The 19,350-nt window shown below is 42.9% G+C and overlaps 1 protein-coding gene across 1 annotated transcript in view; it reads right to left on the bottom strand.

The window, feature by feature from the left end:
* MUSK (muscle associated receptor tyrosine kinase) overlaps positions 1-5,761 on the bottom strand; it is a 53,902-nt gene extending 48,141 nt beyond the window's left edge. The window contains exons 1-2 of the mRNA XM_069880292.1: positions 5,671-5,761; positions 1,388-1,514 (exon numbers count right to left, since the gene is read on the bottom strand). Of these exons, the coding sequence (XP_069736393.1) occupies positions 1,388-1,514; positions 5,671-5,749 (206 nt within the window). The 5' untranslated portion in view covers positions 5,750-5,761. The remainder of the gene's footprint in view (positions 1-1,387; positions 1,515-5,670) is intronic.
* Positions 5,762-19,350: the final 13,589 nt, after the last annotated feature.

Raw genomic sequence — 19,350 nt, 5'->3', positions numbered from 1 at the left:
GGAAGATTATTCAGTAATTTTCTCTTCCTGAGGAAGTCACTACAGAATCACAGAATGACCTGAGTTGGAAAGGACTCACAAGGATCTTCAAGTCCAACTCCTATCTCTGCATAGGACAACCCCAAAATTCACACCATGTGTCTAAGAGCATGGTCCAAATGCTTCCTGAATATTGTTAGTCTGGGCACAATGACTGCTTCCCTGGGGAGCTGTTCCAGTGCTCCACCACCCTCTGAATGAAGAACCTTTTCCTAATATCTAACTGAAACCTCCCCTGGCACATTTTCCTGCCATTCCCTCAGGTCCTATCATTGGCCACCAGCAAGAAGAGCTCAATGTCTGCTCCTTCCCTCAAGAGGAAGTAGTAAACTGCTATGAGGTCCCCCATCAGCCTCCTCCCAGCTGAACAGGTCAAGTGATTTCAGCCACTCCTCATGAGATTTTCCCACTAAGCACTTCACCAGCTTTGTGACCCTCTTCTGGACACTCTCCAGAAGCTTGATATCCTTTTTATGCGGCAGCGCCCGAAACTGCACACAATACTCGAGGTGGGTCTGCACCAGTGTGGAGTAGAGCAGGACAATCACCTCCCTCGACCAGCCAGCAATGCCATGCTTGACGCACACCAGGATGCAGATAGCTGCCAGGGCACGCTGCTGACACATGTTCAGGTTGCCATCAACCACTGCGCCATTTCCACAGGGCTGATCTCCAGCCTAACAGTGATTTAGAATGAGAAACTGATGTGAAGCCATCTGGTAGACATAATGTGATTTTGGAGTTGGAAGATCAGGTACAGTGTACTTTGCAAGAGCCTTTATACAGCATTAGAATAAAAGCAATGGTAGCAACTTCCATAACTTGTTTCCAAGGCAGCCTTCTTCAGCAGCACCTTGATGCCAGATTGTTAATATTTGACAGTGCATAAAAACAACAAGCCAGTTTCATATGGTCAGACCCAGAACTAGAAGAAAACAAGAATGGCATGATGCAACCTCTTCCATGCAAAGTTTCCAGGCACATTGCAGATACTCAGGCACCACATCTGGCAATGTTTCTGTGAAATATTATACAATATCCTTGTCCTTTGTATATGTGTAAACTGATGAACAGAGCAGTTTGAATTGACTGAAGCTGGATGGCAAAATCCTCCCTTTACTTACAACAGAAACCAACCAACATCCAAGCTCAAGTATGTGAATTTTCAGAAGCAATGCCCAGGTACTCTTATTGCTCCCTAAGGAACACAGTACATATATAGTTACAGCCATTCACCCTCTTCCCTCCAGAGACCCATTTTGATGTTTCCGGATGTCTCCTTTATCAAGAAGGAAAGCAATGACAGTTTAGGCAGGAAATTCTGAAGAGGGCAGTGGCTGCTCCCTACCTGATGGGAATGTTGTTACGTGTCCACGTGATCTCCGGCTCAGGGTATGACTCCACTACACAGACAAACTTGGCGACATCCTCTACCAGTGCATCTACAGTTTCCAGAGGAGTGCTGATCAAGGGAGCTGCAAAAGGAAAAGAAAATGAGAAAACCTCCCAGTGCCTCCCAGAAAGAGTGATAAAGCTTGCCAGACCCCTTTGGCAGAGGGGCCTCCTGCCAAGGGACCGTGGCAGCCATGTCCCTGTAGGGTCATTTAAAGTCTATTTCCCCAGGGCAGAGGTGCTTTGCCTATTCTCCATGCATTCACCATAATACAGATCCTTCCACATTTGTAGCTGAAGCCTTCTGTTGCTTGCTGCAGGTTTTGCATTTTCCCTTGTGCTCTCTCTGTAGGGTGCAAAACAGAGTGACCCAAGCATGGAACAGCTCCAGTAAACCAAATGTGTCCCTTGTTTCCAACCCTCCTCTCCTGAGAGGTGCACAGCATTGGGTGGCATACTGAAAGGACACAGGTGAAGCTGTTGCCCTGCTACAGGGGTGGTATTGCATGGGCTGGAAGTACAAGGTACAGCAAAAAAAAATGAAGCCAAGCTGACCTGCCCCTGGAGTGGGCACACTGCCATCTTATTAATGCATAATGCATGAGATTTAGGCTTCTTCATCATTAATGCAAGATTTACACCACTCAACTTCTTCTCTTTATTAAAAAGAAATGCTATATAGTACTATATTTTTCAAATCCAGGCTTGTAAGGGTCCCTCAGGTCTTCCAGATTTGTGGCATGACTAGCACACATTCTCCTTTTCTCATCCATTCCAATGCAGTAGCACCAGGGTCAGAAGTCTAATAGTGTCTGTTGCTTATCGCAGACCTATCATCATGTATTATTTGAATATATCTTTAGAAACATTTTATGTTACCCTGATAAAATTCTAGAAGCACAGCTGAAAGGGATCAAAGAAACATCTAGCAAATCTCTTGCCCTGTGCATGATATGCATTGCAGCCATTGCCTGTAAAGATGTTTCAATGACTTATCATCTGTGGATGCAAGGGACATATTCAGTATTTGTTGGACTGGATTTTGTTGACCATTGCGCTGAGATGAACTAGTCTGATACGATGTTCCTGAAATGCCTCCTTGAAAATGCACAAAGGATGCAGGAATCTTCCTGTTCCCCAACGGCTATAGCAGTATCTGGCATTTCGTGTGTCTTTTCGCAGGACAATCCTGCCTGCACTGTATTTGCTGGCCGTCCTTGGTACAATCAGATTTAAATTGAAGCAAAAAATAAACTACTTCAATTTTACCCCTCCCTACTGGGGGAAAAAAAAAAAAGTTAACATAAAAGACATGCTACTATAAGTGACTGAGAAAAAAAAAGACTTTGATTTCATGCTTTTTCAATTTACCTGGGAGTGAAAATTAGTATGTCATTGCAGCTCAGCTGGAATGAAGCCAAAGGAAGAAAGGATCAACTTCCACTAGCATGTTTATGTAAAATTCCTAACACTTTGGAAGTCTCATTAGAATTAATCTGCCTCACTAGTATTTCTAGACTATTCAACTTCAGGTTGCAGAATTGGTCATGACTATACTTACATAAAAAGATCTTAAACCTACAGTTGAGGCAGCACTACAGATTATGTTAACTAAACTGTTAAAACTGTTAATCTCAGATTCGTTGAGATCACTGCTTCAGAATGTATGAGGTTTCACCTTTTCGGTTCATTTTGGCTCACATGACATAGAAGTAGTCATTCTTATTGTACTCCAGAAGAATCCCATGGTAATGAAACCAAATGGAAGATTTTCATAAAGCCTGGATTTTCCTGCTACTGAAGGTTATCTTAGGAGAATAACCTCCATTGAAGGCTATCCTGACTACTTCAAAGGGGATGTTGATATTATGTGACAGATTTTATTAGATTTTGATGGCATTAAGTCTGGTGAACTGGAGTTTTACAACGTAATTTTATACAGTATGTTTTTCCCACTGTTGTCCACATCTCTTGATCTCTGGAAGGATGTTTTTTTAGCCCTGAGATATGTAAATTTTTACAGTGACCAAAATTCAAAGTAACCAGTCTCACAACTGTGCAATGTGTTATGACAAGCATGGCCATTCTGAAGAAGAATAAAGTGAAATTTGTACCAAGAGCCAGTACACATAATTACATTATTTTATTATTTGGGCTAACAAAGGCTGTTAGTTTTACTTATTGAATAAATTTACTAGCACCCATTAAGTACTTTAATGGTATCTCTTTAATTCAACATATGACAGAATTATCCTCAGCAATACTTCCTACATGGAGTCAGATCAGGCATCTCCTGAAAGCAAGTACACAACTTTTAGGGCAAAACCAAGCTCCATATTCATAACAAATACTGTCCAAATGAATAACATGTTATCTATGGCAAAAGCAGAAAGCAAATGGCTTTTTTTTACAGCTGCCTTGCCAAATTCTACATACCTGAAGAGCAACCATCATAACAACTGTGATGTGTCATTTTCTCAAATGCTCTTTTTTACCTTTTAAATATTAAAACGAAGTGCTGGGCCAGCAGAGGGGTGAAGATAGTTATCCTGTAGCCAAGATGGGGGCACAGGGCATGAGGCTGGAGGACATACTGTCCATCTGCAGGGGACAGCAAGTGGTGAAGGACATGGCCATTTCATCATGAGATGGTGAGAGAGCCCCAAAATGGCTGAGATGGAGCCTAATTCTAAAAGACATCCAGGAAGCTTAGGTGTTGATGTCAGTCCATGTTTTCTCAGGAAAGCAATGGAAAATTATGATGTTTTCAATTACTAGATTTTAATGTGGGAAAATAAGATCTAGACAATGTACAGAAACATCTTTCATCAACCAAAATGGCACTATACCTTTCCATGCACATTCATTGGAGGTCTCTGACATTTTTAAGTAGCTGTGTAGCTTTAATTAGCATTGAAAATTAATTAACTTATGTATGTCTAAAGCCACACAGGTGCTGTTTTTCTGGGTGTCAGCTGTAGTTTCCAGAGATAGCAAGATGACCCAAGACTGGTCACAGGGCCATGAGAAAGCCAAATTCCCTTCTATCCCCAGCCCACTAGAAGCTCCCAAATTGCTTGGCTTTTGTTTTGGATTTGCACTTTGGAAACAAGACAAGCTCGGCAAACAAAACAAAGCAGAAAACAGAGCCAGTCTTCCCTGCAGCATCACAGATGCCTGGAGATACTGCAGCTTCTCTGCCCAAAAACTTCTCCATCGTCTTTCCAGCTAATACTGCAAATCCTCTTCAGGGCACCACTGAGCTGCAGTCATGTTTCAGGCTCTCTCAGCAAACAAGGTGACTCAGCCATTTGAGACACACTTATCTTCACTGTAGAGTGCCACCAGAAAAAATCAGTCCTTTCCTCTTTGCATTTCTTGTTTCTACAATCCTGCCTTAGAGACCTTTTTCTTTATTATTATTTTTCATTTTGAGACCAACAAGACTAATGGTTGTAAGAACACAGCGCCACAAGGGTAGATGACTACTGGCATCCTCATTGAGGGTGGGTTTTTTTGTTTTCCTGAAGCTGCAAATTTTCTGATATGCTTTGAATGCCTTCTGATAATCACCATGCAGCAGAACTTTTTGTCTGCAGGCTTACCAGATGGTATATCCAGAAAACCACTGCTGCCCTTTCTACCTCAAACATTTCTGAAAACAGATTTTTTTCAGCTCTTGTATTGGCTAGAAGTGTGTGTGCGTGTATCCATGTGTGTGTGTGCACACTAGATAGGAAGAAGTTATAAAAACTTCTGTGTTATATGTAATAGAAATCATGCATATTTGTATTTATGTACATACATTCTGTAAAGACATTACACATATTTACTTCTTGGATATTTATATATTTATAAACATACACAGGCATGCAGAACAGCAGATATCTTGGGCTCTGCAACAATGGGTGCTACTAGCCATTAAAACCGGTAAACTTCCTTTGACATGAGAAACGTTCATCCCACCCAGGCTGAATCCAAAGTTCTCCCCTGCCCATTACATGACTACATGCTCTTTCTAAACAAAGAACCTTCAATCCCAACCACAAATCTAAGATTATTTTCACTGCTATCCTCCTACAAACTCTGAAGTAATCATTGAAAGCTGCACATTTTTGCCCTTTTTGGGAATGCTACCACACCACCCACACCACCATTGTAAGATACGCCTTCCTCTTTGCAAAACCTCCGTCAGCAAATGTCAGAAGCAGAGCAGGGCAAAATCCCCTCCCAGCAAACCTTTTGTGAGCGTCTCGGCCAAGCTGAGGGCTAGCAGGGTGAGGATGAACACCAGGGGCACCTTCAGCAGGTCTTTCATATTTGGTCCAGAAGGCACCCAGTTCCTTCAGGCGAGGTGTGCAGAGCTCCCTGTCGGTTGCATTTCAGGCATCGGTGTGCAAGCAGGGCTTCTCTGTTAATGACAGAGCCGGGTCTGCAGGATCTAAGTATAATCAGGAATTCTCCCACCCAGTTGTGGTGATGGACACAGCCAGCTGGTGCATATCCACTTCGGTCAGTGTGAAAATGTGGAGCTCGTGAAACAAGAGAAAGCAAATCCCTTCTGAATTCCTTCTAAGCAAACAGAGAGGAGTACAATAGGCAAATGCATTTCCAGGGCAGTACCCTACTCCAGCGCTGCACCCTGCTCCAGAACTGCACTCACCAGGCCTTTATCTCAGTACCATGTAAGTGCAGTAGCGGAAAAAATGCTTGCCATTGGATGTTCCTTTAGCTTAGTCTCCTTTTTTTCATTTTTTTCTCCTCTCTCTTCCACACGTGCACCCCCTGTCTTATTATAACCTTTCATGATTGGCTGCAATATGCCACCTGCTGCCCTGCTGATAGCATTTCTTTTCGTAACAGATAGATTTGCTGGAGCAGAAGAGGGTGGCATTGAGCGCTGAAAGTGCCCTTCTTTGCCAAGGTGGTCATCAGTGTTTGAGAACTGCAGCAGCACACTGGTAAAGCAGAGCCTTGTCCTGGAAGCAGACTTCCCCACAAAGTAAATACACACAGTGAGAGCAACGTTTATACCCTGGAAGAAAAACAGCATTTCATTTCAACAGCAGCAGCAGCCCAGGGTTTAGACACAGGTAAAGGCATTGCTGTAGGGAAATATGACTGTTGAATTCTGACATTATTAATCCATCATAGATGTTTTATTATCCACCAGGTCTAAAGTGAAAAACTAAAAATCAGAGGTCATTTTCTAGGAAGTTTTGGAGGAGCATCAGACTTCCGCCAGCCTCCTGACTACTTCAGTCTTGCCCCATCCTAGCATGGCAAATTACATCACATCATCTTTTTCAAAAATGCCAAGTGACTTGTACTCCCTGTTTTTCCAGAGTAAATATTTATACAAAGAGAATTTTCAATCAGACTTACCACTGTGGAAAGGCTGGTGTGAGGCAATACCTGCATATGCAAAAAAGAAAAAGATGAATAATCAAGTTGAGAAGAATCTAATTGATGATGATGAATAGGGAACATGTCTCCAGATACTTTTCATCATTTTACAGGTAAAGTCGGTGTAAGCTTCGCACGAAAGGGCATGGCTTGAGGAAAGAGAATGTGCAGTCATAACATATCCTAGTAAATGTACTTTGAGACCTCCGGAATTACCTTTATTTGCTGAACTTCTCATTTTCAACTGCTCCTTAACATTCATTTCTGTAATGAACATACATAGTCCAGCAGTGTTCCCTCTAAGGAGTAAATGGAATAAAGCTGGCCAAAACTATGCATGTGAATCTCAATGTTTGGCCTGGTCTGATAATGGCAATGTTACTTCAGGGACAGCAATGGCTGATTAGGAGCAAAGATCCATAGACAAGTGTTCCTCTGAAGATGAATAAAGGCAGAAGCACTCAACAAACATGTGTTAAAGATCTTCCAGGAATTCTGGAGCTAGCAACAACAGCAAAGCAAAACAAGACAACAATGAAACAACAATAATCCTACCAAGGAACAGAGAAATCCTGACTTATGGCTGAACTTACAAATATTTCTCTTGTTTTGTTTAAATCAAATGACATGCAATTAATCTGCTCCATAGAAATGCAAATTGGTCTTTTAGGGTCAAATTCTCTCCATGGAGGCACTTGAATCAAAGATCTCTACATCACTAGATTCCTGTCTGGGTTGTGTTGTGAGGACTTGAAACTGCAGCATCCTGTACACGTTTGAAAGCTAATCTTTTACTTACCAATTACAGCATTTAGAAAAAGTGTTGATAGCAATGGCTGTTAAATGTATTAATGCCTTTGCATTTTAGCAACTAGTAAACTACTCCTAGCCTATCATTTCCTTTTTTCTATAAATTTTTATTAAAGATCACGGTGAGCCATGCTGCTTTAAACTGAAAGGATGTCAATTAATGTTTTAAATGGGAGTAGAGACAATATATATGCACAAGGTGGAGTTATTTTGTTCTCTAGCTACACATGCCGTACAGGTAATAGAAAATGTATATGGGAAGCTGGTGATAATCTGTGTCCATCACGGAAAGATGTTTCTGTATAGGATGAAATAAGTGGAAATGAAATAGCAGTGACACCACATTTTCCTTGATTCCAAGCTTTTTTCAGGCTTTCCTTATTTAAGTAAAATGCTCCTTTAAATTTTACTCCCAGTAGTTTTGAGACTGCTGTTTGTTGGTTGTTGGGGATTTTTTCCCTAGCAAAGCTGAAATGCATACAGTGAATGGCTAATTGTTATTTACATCTATTGTTATTTGTAGTTATGATTTGTAGTCATGGCCCCAGGCTTCTGCTAAGATGAAGTCTCAGCAGCCTACAACTAATAATGTATGCCTTGACTTTCAAAGATTTCTGACAAAGCTTTGTTCCCACAAAGATTTGTGCAGCAACTTAGCTCACTGCACAGTGAACACCTTTACAGAATTCAGTTAATGAAGTTCAGTGCACAAAGACATGATGTGCTGGAGTACTCATTCTTCTAGCTACCATTTTTTCCCTTTGGAAATTATCTGCAGAGTGACTTTTTAATAAATATTTTTAATAAATACATAAATACAAAGGAATTCAGAATTTTTGAGTGTTCACCGAATAGTTCCGATACCTGTCTTCCAGCTGACTTATTGGCATCTGCCCACCATGATGAGGGGAAATTTTCTCTTCGCTGTTAGCAAGACAGGACCTTTCCTCTCTACACTTCTCTCCCTCCCTTTTCCAAGTGTTCTCTGGAGACTGACAGTTTTACTTACTAATGGAACATGATTTGATCACTGGATACTGCCAGTTCCCCACATCACCATTTGGAATATCTTCTCCTTAGATAGTCCCAGATGTTCATCCAAGAAGACAGGCTAGGGCAGGTATTTCCAGCAGAAGGTGTCCTGTCAGCAAACGAACTCCCTCTGCAGAGGGAGCCCATGGAGTTGCTTTGGCAATGATGCCAGTCACCCGGCATGATGATTCACACAATAATATTCAAGTCAGCACTATCCCAGCCTGACCAGAGTTCATTTTAGTGCAGTGTTGTGAATTTCGGTGCTGGCAAGCTACCTAAGTAAATACAGGTCCAGGAGCCTCCAGCTATTGGTGCTGCCAATCCTGCAGTCAACCTTTTAAATGCAACACAGACATAGTCTCTGAAGTTTGAGACCAGGTCTAAGGTCTTATACAACAGGCCAAGCTATTTTTATTTGCTTTTCAACAACAACAAGAATCCCTAAAAATGACTAGGTCACTACTATTCAGCTCAATTCATACATCTAACAATGAAACCAAAAGAAAAGAGTGATCCCTAACCTACCAATATAACAGATGAGTACAGACACAAAAGACATGATCATCAAACCCCAAGCTCCCATGTCATGGCTCTAAGCACAGAGCTCAGAAGGATGTATAGTGCGTGGTCTTTCCCTGAGACGCATGCATGCACATGTCCCTGTGTGTGCTAACCCTGTGCCTGCTGCACCTTGCCGCTTCCCTCCTCAAAGCTGCTGGCCTCTCAGATGCAGGCACCCTCACAGAACGCGTGGCAGTGAAACCCATCTGAACACTTGGGCCTACACACGTGCCTTCCCACACAAGGTCAAATTGCCTTAGGGTGATGGGCACACCAGCCCTCACAGTCCCTGCTCACATTGCCAGCAGCATCTATGTGCAGCACACACTCCTGAGTGGGAAGGACACGTCTGACTATGTGTGCCAGCATTTGGGAGGAGGAAAACATCATTATAGCTCTTTTATTACAGATTGCAACTCACTTCTTTATGTTGGTCTTGAGTAGAAGGAGATGTTACAGCCACTGTCTCCAAAGGATTTAACCCAGCCTGTAACACATACATGGCAAGCAAGGTGTGGTTGCTTGTGTTTGTAATGGCAAATGCTATATTGAGCATAACATGTGAGGGAGTAAGCTATATTGCTGCTGTTCTTCACTCTGCAGTGGCGGGCAGGGGAGCCATTTTTTGGCATTTGGGTGGGTTTTTTTAATTGTTAAAATGAAGGTAAGACTTTTCTCTGAAGTCCTTTAAGAAGCACAGAGCCATCCCAATGCCCCACTTCCTGTGTTAAAGTTGCATGGCTTCAGGAGGACACGTCTTGGCCCCTGCCCTCACCCATCTGCACCAATTTCTGATCTTCTGTTAGTACATCAACACTAACTGAGTTCTGATGCCTCAGTCTGAGAGTCCCCTTTTCTTCTCTTGAGAGTTTGTGGGTATTGGGGAACCTAAGATTTGCATTAATATCTTGCTACTGTCTTGCAATAACACAAAACTTCCTGTATTTTTTTCAGCTCACAGGATCTGCCAGGACTAATACCAATCTTATCTGCTGTCTATGTTTGTGGTGGGGAAAATTAGGCAGTGTCATGAGGTGAAATTACTGTAGTGAAATAGTGTAAATACTATAATGAAAGAATAAGATCCCTTGCCATGCAGTTAGCTTACTATGCAGTAGTGTATATAGAGCAGAGGATGAGCTGAATTAGGTTTTTCATAATATAAGAGAATTTCTCTGCTGGGAAACCTGCTCCCTATCTCACCTTACTGCCCCACATCATAAAAAAAGGGCAAGTTCCAACCCTCAATAACCTTCTTCTCTCTGGGAGCATAATGCTGTCACAGTGCTGAGCTGTGAGCAGTCGGAGATACCCATGTTTCCCCAAACACGGATTCCACAGGCAAGCACACCCTCTTGCTCCCCAGCCTCTGATTTCAGTCATTCATCTTCTGGCTGCCATTGGAAAAGTGCAGTCTGTAGGACTAGAGTGGCTGCTGACACATGAAATGTGCTCTCCGCCACATGGTACCACAGTAAGCAACAAGACCTACATTTAGAAATGGTTATAGCAGTGTTGTAAGTGAAACCCCTAAGGAAGTGGGGAAAGAAGGAAGTCCATGTGTATTTCCAGGCCATCAGGACTACGTGAAGAACATGTCCTTACAGAAAACTTTCTTGCAGAAATAAGGAAGTGCTTCAGAACAGGAATGCATTAAGGATATGACATGTCATATTGATTCCAATTCCAGAACACTGCACCTCATAAAAGCTCCCTCTCACCAAGAAGTAAATTCAACCACAGCTTGATCTGATAGTAGTATTAGCCATTACCACATGAATACATGAACTATGCTATTTTGTACCAGAAATCCCATGAGTACTAGTTTAATCCTTGTCAGCATCTCTTTAAAACAATAACAACTAAAATCAAGGAAAAGCACAATGGAATTATTTTATGTACTGTGATGCTTACATGCCAGATTGAAAAATGTTCCATTTTCAATTTTTTACTATCATTTCTTGTTCTTCTTGATTGCTGTTTAAGAGTGTGGAGGAGCAAAAGCCAAGAAGCTTCGGTTCATAGGTGTGCCACAAGCAAACATCCAGTTCACTTTCAAATATACAGCTTCCAGCACAATTGGCTTTGAATGGAAGATTATGGCCCTGTACACAATGCAGAAATTAGCTTTCACAAGTGGTTTGTATCATAGACCTATAAATACCTTTACTACCAATGACTATGGCCTCTCTGAAACACCGCAGCATCCCTCTGGAGCCAAATGGGGTCTTGGAGGCGTGATATGAAGAAACACTCAAATTTCAAAAGTACCTGCACCCATGCTATAGCATGTCTGTCCGTGGAACAGGACACCTGTAATGGAGCTGCCACATCCTGCCAGCTGATGGCGAGTTGCCACCACGAGTTGCAGGAGGTGTGCAACACACCAGCCCCAGGGGCATCCTATCCCCTTTCATTTCACTGAAACATGCACAGCATGCTGCAACATGCAAAACAGCTCCATGAGACTTTTCTAGATAACTTTTTTTCTGTTACTGTGATAGTACAAAGTACTTGCACTGTGTGTAGCCCAAGAGTAAATGGTGACATTTTTAGACGCTGTACTACTACACATTGGAAAACGTTTTGGGGGGTTTCAGCTTTATGCATTAAAAACAAGGAATTAAATTCTGCTCTGAGTTAACCCCAGGCAACCCTGCTGACGTCAATGGAGTGTAACTGAGAGCAGAAGGTTGCCTGTGATCTTTATTTCTTAAGAGTTCACCTGCTGCTCATTTGAAGCCATAATCCTTGGTGACATCCCAGTCATTTCTATGGGAGAGAGCCTTGCACTGCAGAGATCAGGTCCCAGTGCGAATTTCACTCAGTGCAGCTTTCTTGGCTATAGTGTTTTGGACCATCGCACTATCTACCTGTTACAGCAGTAACATTGGATGCTGTTTAAATACTGCTGCCTATTATTTGGAAGAACTACAATGAGCACATCAATATGTGTGGATATATTTCCTTAGTCAAGTGGTGGAACTTTAGCTGAAAGACATATCCAACATGTTCCACTCATTTAACAGTGAGCACTGTGATATGATAAGCACTTGGATGGCTGACATGAAACAAGAAATGAGGGCAGAACCAAAGGCCCAACTATCAGGTAAATGTCCTTAGCAATGCACAGCTCCTCAAGGACAATGGGCCCCGGTACAGTCTAAGGGGCGACGGCAACCATGGCATTGCTTTCTGCAGAAATCACGGTGGGGTTCTGTGTCCCAGCAGCAGAACTGTGCTCTCACACCCTTCCACAGCTTTTTCAGCCCTACAAAAAACCTGCGGGTCACACAGCGTGTTGGGAGGAGTGAGTCCAGGAGCCCCTAAGACACTAAGAAAGGAGATACGTATGGGATTTTGCATGTGCCTGATGAACTTGGGGAAGGAGATTAGACAGTAAGAAAAAGGGTTCTGCATAGCAGGTGGCATTTATGACCATCTGTGAGATGGTATGCTCTCCTATCCCATATTTATAAGCTCTGTCCAGTATTTTTCCTTAGGAGTTGGTTTAGTCCTGAATAAGACCTAGAGCATAAAAGATCTGAACCAAAACACTGGCACATCCACAGAATTAGTCCTTTAACATCAGTGGACTTGGCCCGAAGGATCTGTCCCTGCCTGTTGTTGACACAGCATCATTAAACCTGTTTGAAGCAAGGGCAATGTCCATGGTCTATGGGCCTGGTGCTTCAGCACGAGTGTTTGGCCAGCATGATATTCTTCTCTCACTTAAGATATTGTGAATAATTAATGAATGGTGGATCAGTTGTACAGCTGGTCAGGAGATAATACAGGTGGGGGGCAAGGAATTGCACCAAAACCTCAACTGAAATTGCTTTTTGCCTAAATGCTTCAGTATTTGTTATCCATCTGTTGGGGAGGGTGTGGCAAAGGACAGAATTTACTTTAAACCCTGAAAATGGTGCTGTTCCCAGAGGGCAGCTAGAGTGGCACGCTTATCTGGGTAGTCCTTTCTTCATCCCACCCTAGATGGAGAGGAGGTTTCAGGTCTTTCCCTTCATCACATTTCCACCTTGGACCTTCTCCCACCACCAGCGTCAGATTAGCTGTGGGCAGGTGGTTTCTGGGAGAGGACGCTATGTTAGGAGCTGTAAGATACCTGAGCATCTTTGCAGTGGTGACCGAGGCTCCATTCTATACCAGACATCAATCATATTTGGCAAGCAGCACTGGGCTCTAGTCCTCTGAAGAGTTTGCTACCAGTCAGTTTAAAGTGTCAGTGCTGCCATGGAAAGTTTTTGTCTTGGGTGTTCTCATAGTATCTGCCTTTTTTCCATAAGTATCAGTGGCAGCTCTGGAGCATCTGGATGAATGAAAAATGCAGTGGGTCAAAGTCATCTCCGAGGTGTTCCCACCAACCGCAGTGGGCATGCAGCAGGGCTGGATTTCTCCCACCCTAATGCTGTGCTTTATGTGCTACAGTGGCTGAGCAATGCCTGCTGACAGGTCTAGAGCAGTCCAGGGGGCTTTTTCACAGCAGGCTTCTCAACTCATTGCAGATCAGGTCCACTCAACTGCAATCTCATCTACATGTGTTCAGATAGGCTGTGCAGCTCCATGAGGTGCGGTCAGCTGCACCCTAGAACCCACCTGGTCCTACACCAGGGCATGAATCATCATGTCCTAAATCCATTAATTTTCCCCAGCCATTTGGGGACACAGGAGATGGTCCATGAGAGATGTGCAAAAACCCACTCCTCTCGCAGCAGGGGCTGGAAATCCCACCTTCACTGACACCAGGGGCTGAATTCCTACTGGTGTCAATAAGACAATTGAAGATGCAAGATAGAAAAATCAGGATGGACTTGAATTTCCACAAAACACCTGCAGACTTCCAGCTGGTGTAAATTGTTATCCTTCCCTTGGTAATAATGGAGCTATGTCAGTTTGCCCTTGCTGGAGAACTGGATTTGTACTTTATGTTTGACTAGCATCACTGTTTCAGCTGTTTGTCTAATCTGCACATCAGAGGTTCCACATGCAGCTGCTACACCCTGTAAACCACTCTACTCTCCTGCTTCTGATCTCCAGAAGTATTTCAGCTCATGGAGATATTTTAAATTAAGCCTTTGTGAAGACTTGTCCCACAGAGTCTGTGTAGCGTCTAAATTACAACTTCAGTAGGTACATCTTCCTACTTTAACCAAATCATACTGGGACGCAGATTCTGCATTTTGAATGTGAGTTTTGTGTTAAAAGTCTGATTTTTTTTCTCTAACATGATAATTCCACATGTGATGCAAAATGCAGTTTTAATTCATCAGACCTAGAAGCAGTGAGCAGGCTGTCTGTAACAGCAACAACCACCCACCAGCCTACATCCATGCTGTTGAACCACACAAGGTATACAGTCTCCCAGTTGCCTGCTGGCAAGGATCCATCCTAAAACCAGAGCCACCCCTAAGAGTTGTTTTAACATGGCCTGAAACTGTGCCAAAGGGCTTGTAAGTCACCAGATGATAGTAAAAACCTTTAGCTCCCAGCGCTGGGAACATTTCCTGCTGCTGTGCAATCTACACGTATACACAGAGCTACAAAATCCAACTGAGGTCAGGGACTCGCTTTTAGTTCAGCAAGGTGAGCTTAGCATTTAGTCCAGGCAACAAAAAGGTTTTTGGTGTACCTGGGTATATGGCTGTTCCCTAGCATACGTGGACCCCAGAGCTGCTCTCCCATGCATGCCAGTGTGTTTTTCACACCAGCAGGAGCAATCTGGATATCCTTTCACAAATAGCAATCACTTTCTTTTCCATACACAGCTGAGTTGAGCGCTTATTAGGCAACTGTCTACAGCTCTCTGAAGATTGCCTAATCCTGCCTCTGGGGGCTGTTGTCACCAGTGCCAGCTGGTGATGCTTGTCCCATGTCATGGGCTCATCCTAGTAAACCCCTCCCAAACACTACTGTTTATCCGCTTTAGCCCAGAACTGTAGCACAATATCTGTGGTGTCACACTTCTATGGAGGCATTGTCTTCTTCCTACTCAGTTCTCTCCTTTGCCTCCTACAAGCACGAAAAAACATTGCATCAATACTTGCAAGTGGCAATACCACCCACCAGCTTGGTCAGGAGTCAGACAACAGGGAATTCTTTTTCTTCCAGGAGCCACCTCAGGGTGAGGAGGACGTGCTCCTGGGGCAATAGACAACTTCATCTTCACACATAGTGGGCAAGCAAAAGGAGGGATCAATTGCACCTGCAAAGCCACGAAACTACATATGATGGCTTCACATAGAGTCAAGGTGTACACAGGTACTTGTTTGCAGTTGTCTGTGCTTTCAGACATTGGAAAAAGAAAGACCACTGCTACCCTTAATGGAATTTGCAACATGAAGAAAGTTTCATCGTGAAAATGGTGCCAAAATTGACTTTTTTTTTTTTTCGGCAGACAAGAAGAATTTTGAAACTGTAAACGTGCTGTAGGACATTTGTTAAGGCATTTCCATTGACAGATGCATGACAGAGGCTCCTGGGGGCTTGCTTCTGGAATGTCAGAAATGCATTACAGAGCTATAGCATTCAAAACATTCAGAGAAATAAAAATCCATGAATTAGGCAATGCTGTCAGGTTGAGGAAATAGGGAATCAAGCTGAAAAGCTGAACAATAGTTGCATTTTTGAAAATATATTAGTGTCCCTCAGGCATTCAATAATCATGAGTCAGGTCTTAAAAAACATCACAGTTGGCTGAAACATAATAATTAGGGGCAGTTAGTAACCTTGTGTTGTCTGCACTATTAAGGGTCACATTTCTAAGCTCTTCTGGAAAAACTAGAAAATTTACTTAATTTTGTAATAAAAGCAGAGATTATTACATAACCTTATAGCCCTAGGGGCTGAGACATTTAGCAGAACATCAGATTATGTGATAAAATCCCAGCAGCTGGAAATATTGGAGCAAAACTAACTTGTGCAGCCCTGGCAATAGGCTTGGGACCTGGCTTAAGAACCCACTTACACAGGAGTAGTATGCTCTGGTGGAGTGATTCACAGCCTTAATTTTTCCAGGCTGCAGTTTTTGTATGGTGGCTGTCAGAAATTACATGATAGCCCTGTTCCAGTCAATGGAAAAAGTCTCTCTGAATAGCAGAAAGGAAAAGCCCCTGAGCAATAGACTTCTGCAGTGACAAATTAACTAGCACAACAAAGTCTAGAGTTTCAAAGGCCCTTCTGAGGTTTTAGGCACTTTACTTAGAGAGAATGAGTCCTATTGTATTTCAACTGATGAACTGGTTTCCTCTAAAACTTGTTCAATGTGCATCACATTATGGTGACATTCATGTGTAGCATGAGGTTTGGGAGGTTTGGCTAAAATACACTTGTTTCTTTGCTAACTGCTTAGCATTTAAGGGGACCTAAAGTCTTGCTCAAAAGCTAGAAAAAGTCACAGCATCCGACATTTCCACAAGCTCTTGCAGATTTGCAGCCTCTCCTAGCACAGATGAGAGCTCTTTCCATCATCAACCGCTCATGCTGGGAGATGGCCTAGGAGCCCTGAGTGTCCACCATCACACTGGGGATAGACCTGAGATGCACTCCCAGTCTTTAAGAATGTCACCATGCACTTTGCACAGGGAGAAACAATTCCTGTTTTGTCTGGGGACAATTGCATATTTAGAAACAATTCCAGAAGCACAGATTTACCCTGAATGTCACATACTGCATATGCTGGGGGTTTTTTTCTGGAACATAGAAGCATTCACTCCCTCAGATCCACTCATCTTTGGTTTGTCACCATATGTCACACAGTGTTTTTCAGAAAGTGTGTATCAACGTTTCCAGCAAGTTTACTTCATTACAATGTCTTTGCCAAAAGATGCTGCATCTGGCCATGGCTTTGCTATGAAAGGCAGAGCACCAGATTCATTTGCTAAGAAAATGGATACGGCTTTTCCTTATCAGACTTTGCCCTTAAAAGCAAAGGTGCTGCCTACATAGCACTCTGTGCTGAAACTATCTGTGCTCACTGCCTGTAGAAGCACAAAATTACACAATCTTTTCTGTGCAGCTGCTATTTGAGCAACTGTGGTAATGTCTAGACTCTCCTCTCTCTTATATGAGCTCAGAGGCATCACAAACACAGGCTTTGCTCCAGTCCAGGCTCCTTCAAGGCTTGATAAAAGATCTGTGACTCTTCTTCTGTGCCAGCCGAGAACTGAACACTCAGCAGTCCTGTCCTACAGCACAGCAGGATTTAGGCTGCCACATAGAGTACCTCATGTATACATAGGGAAGAGAAGTTGGTGTGAGGGCTAAGGAAGACCTGCTGTGTTGCAGCAATGATCCTGCTGTTCTCTCTGAGGCTGTAGTACCTGTCTGTGACAATACATAGGCTTCTCCAATGGCCAGGCAGGATGGAAAACATCCCTTTGCCTCCATCCTGCAACTACTTGACATCAATAATGGTGTTGAGGGAAAGGAACTGGGACATGTAACCAGAGATGAAGGGTATAACTGTCACTACTGCCACTGCCAATGGCATAACGCATTATACATGACAAGGAAGGATTTACCACAGGCAGCAGTAAAGAAAGCAAGTGAGAAACAAGGCCAGCCACAGTAGACAGAGAAGGGGAAGTCATGGGTCCTGAAAGATGTAGAGATGGCATGCAGTGTAGGGAGGAGCAGAAGCTGGCCTTGAGAGATGAAAGGACTTGCATAGTGGGCTGGAAGTAGGTCTTAGAAACCCACACTCAACACCACTGCAAAAAGAGCAGCTTAATTTCTTCTTAGCAAAGGTTCAGAGGACAACTTCCTGTACACAAGCTAAAAAGCATAACCTGAGTATCGCAATTGGAGAAACTAAGGACCAGTCAAGTGCTCTTCGAGTTAGATCACAAACTGCAATATCCTTAGTGCTTTTCTTACCATCCTTGTGCTGGCAGTCTGTGTCTACTGTCAGCCTGCTGGCCTAGCAATGCTCTTAAAATGCTTGCTCCAGAATGGTGGCATTGATCTTTAAGTATCCATCCACATCAGCCACCAGGCACTAGCGGCAGCCAGCTGACTGTGCAACCAATCAAGGAGACAGTGATTAAATCTTGCCAGAATAATTGCTTCTCCATTTATTAGCTACTGCCCTGTAAATTACCTTTTGAGAAGCCATTTTAGTGCTAGACAGAGCGCGGAATAAGAAATCTAGCTGGAAAATCCCTGACTGCTGTGGACTACGGCATGAGAGCATTTCCCTGGTAGTATTCGGCAACCTGAAAGAGCAGAACCAGAGGGCACGGAGAGTACCCATCACACAAAGCTTACACAATGCTGTGTGGGAGGATGGAGTAGAAATTTAAACCTGTTGATTTTAACCAGTAGATTTGAAACTTGTTGAAATTAAATGCTGGCCTGGGAGCCAGCATGAGTGGCTTGTGCCTCTTGCAGGATTTTCCAGGGTACACTGCCCCCCACCAGCAGTGTGGCCATCAAGGTATGAACCCTGCAGTGCTACCCAGCATGACAGCATATATATCACGAACAAAGCACCTGCAGTAAGCAAACCCTGACACCTGGACAAAGGGATGATCCTAAAATGGCTGTCAAGGGGCCAAAAATTTTGTTCTGGTGGTGCACTTGACTTTTGATGTCTTTATTTATTACGGGCATATTAAAATAGTTAAGTGATAACTGTAATAATAATGAAAAAGAGGTAAGTAGTTGTTCAGAAGCAGAAGACAAGGATCTGTTCCATTTCTTTTGCAGAGATATGGATTAATTTCAAAAGGCTTTGAATTACAATTGGGAGTCATCAAAAGAAGGTTTTCTTACATACGTTTTTCTGTAAATTGAATATTGGTCCTATAGACCCCTCATATAAAGAACTGGCAATGAATGAAACTATAAGGGAAGTGTCCTGATATTTGGTTGGGTTCTTATCCAATCTCCAGATAACTGTTATTTAATATTGTGTGAAGTGTCTGATTTTATCTAAAAGCTATTACTTTTTCAAGTCAGTTCATAAGGATCATTGAACATTGCCAAGTTAAACTCCCTCATATACTAGGAAAAATAAGTGAGGTCTTAAAAAGAAAAATGCAATTTGGGATTAATACCCAGGAGATTTTTGGCATGCAAAGCCTCTACTAG

The sequence above is a fragment of the Phaenicophaeus curvirostris genome, chromosome Z (genome assembly GCF_032191515.1).
Source record: "Phaenicophaeus curvirostris isolate KB17595 chromosome Z, BPBGC_Pcur_1.0, whole genome shotgun sequence".
Classification (NCBI taxonomy): Eukaryota; Metazoa; Chordata; class Aves; order Cuculiformes; family Cuculidae; genus Phaenicophaeus; species Phaenicophaeus curvirostris.
The sequence above is the reverse complement of the archived record's forward strand: the minus strand, read 5'-3'. Positions and strand labels throughout refer to the sequence as shown.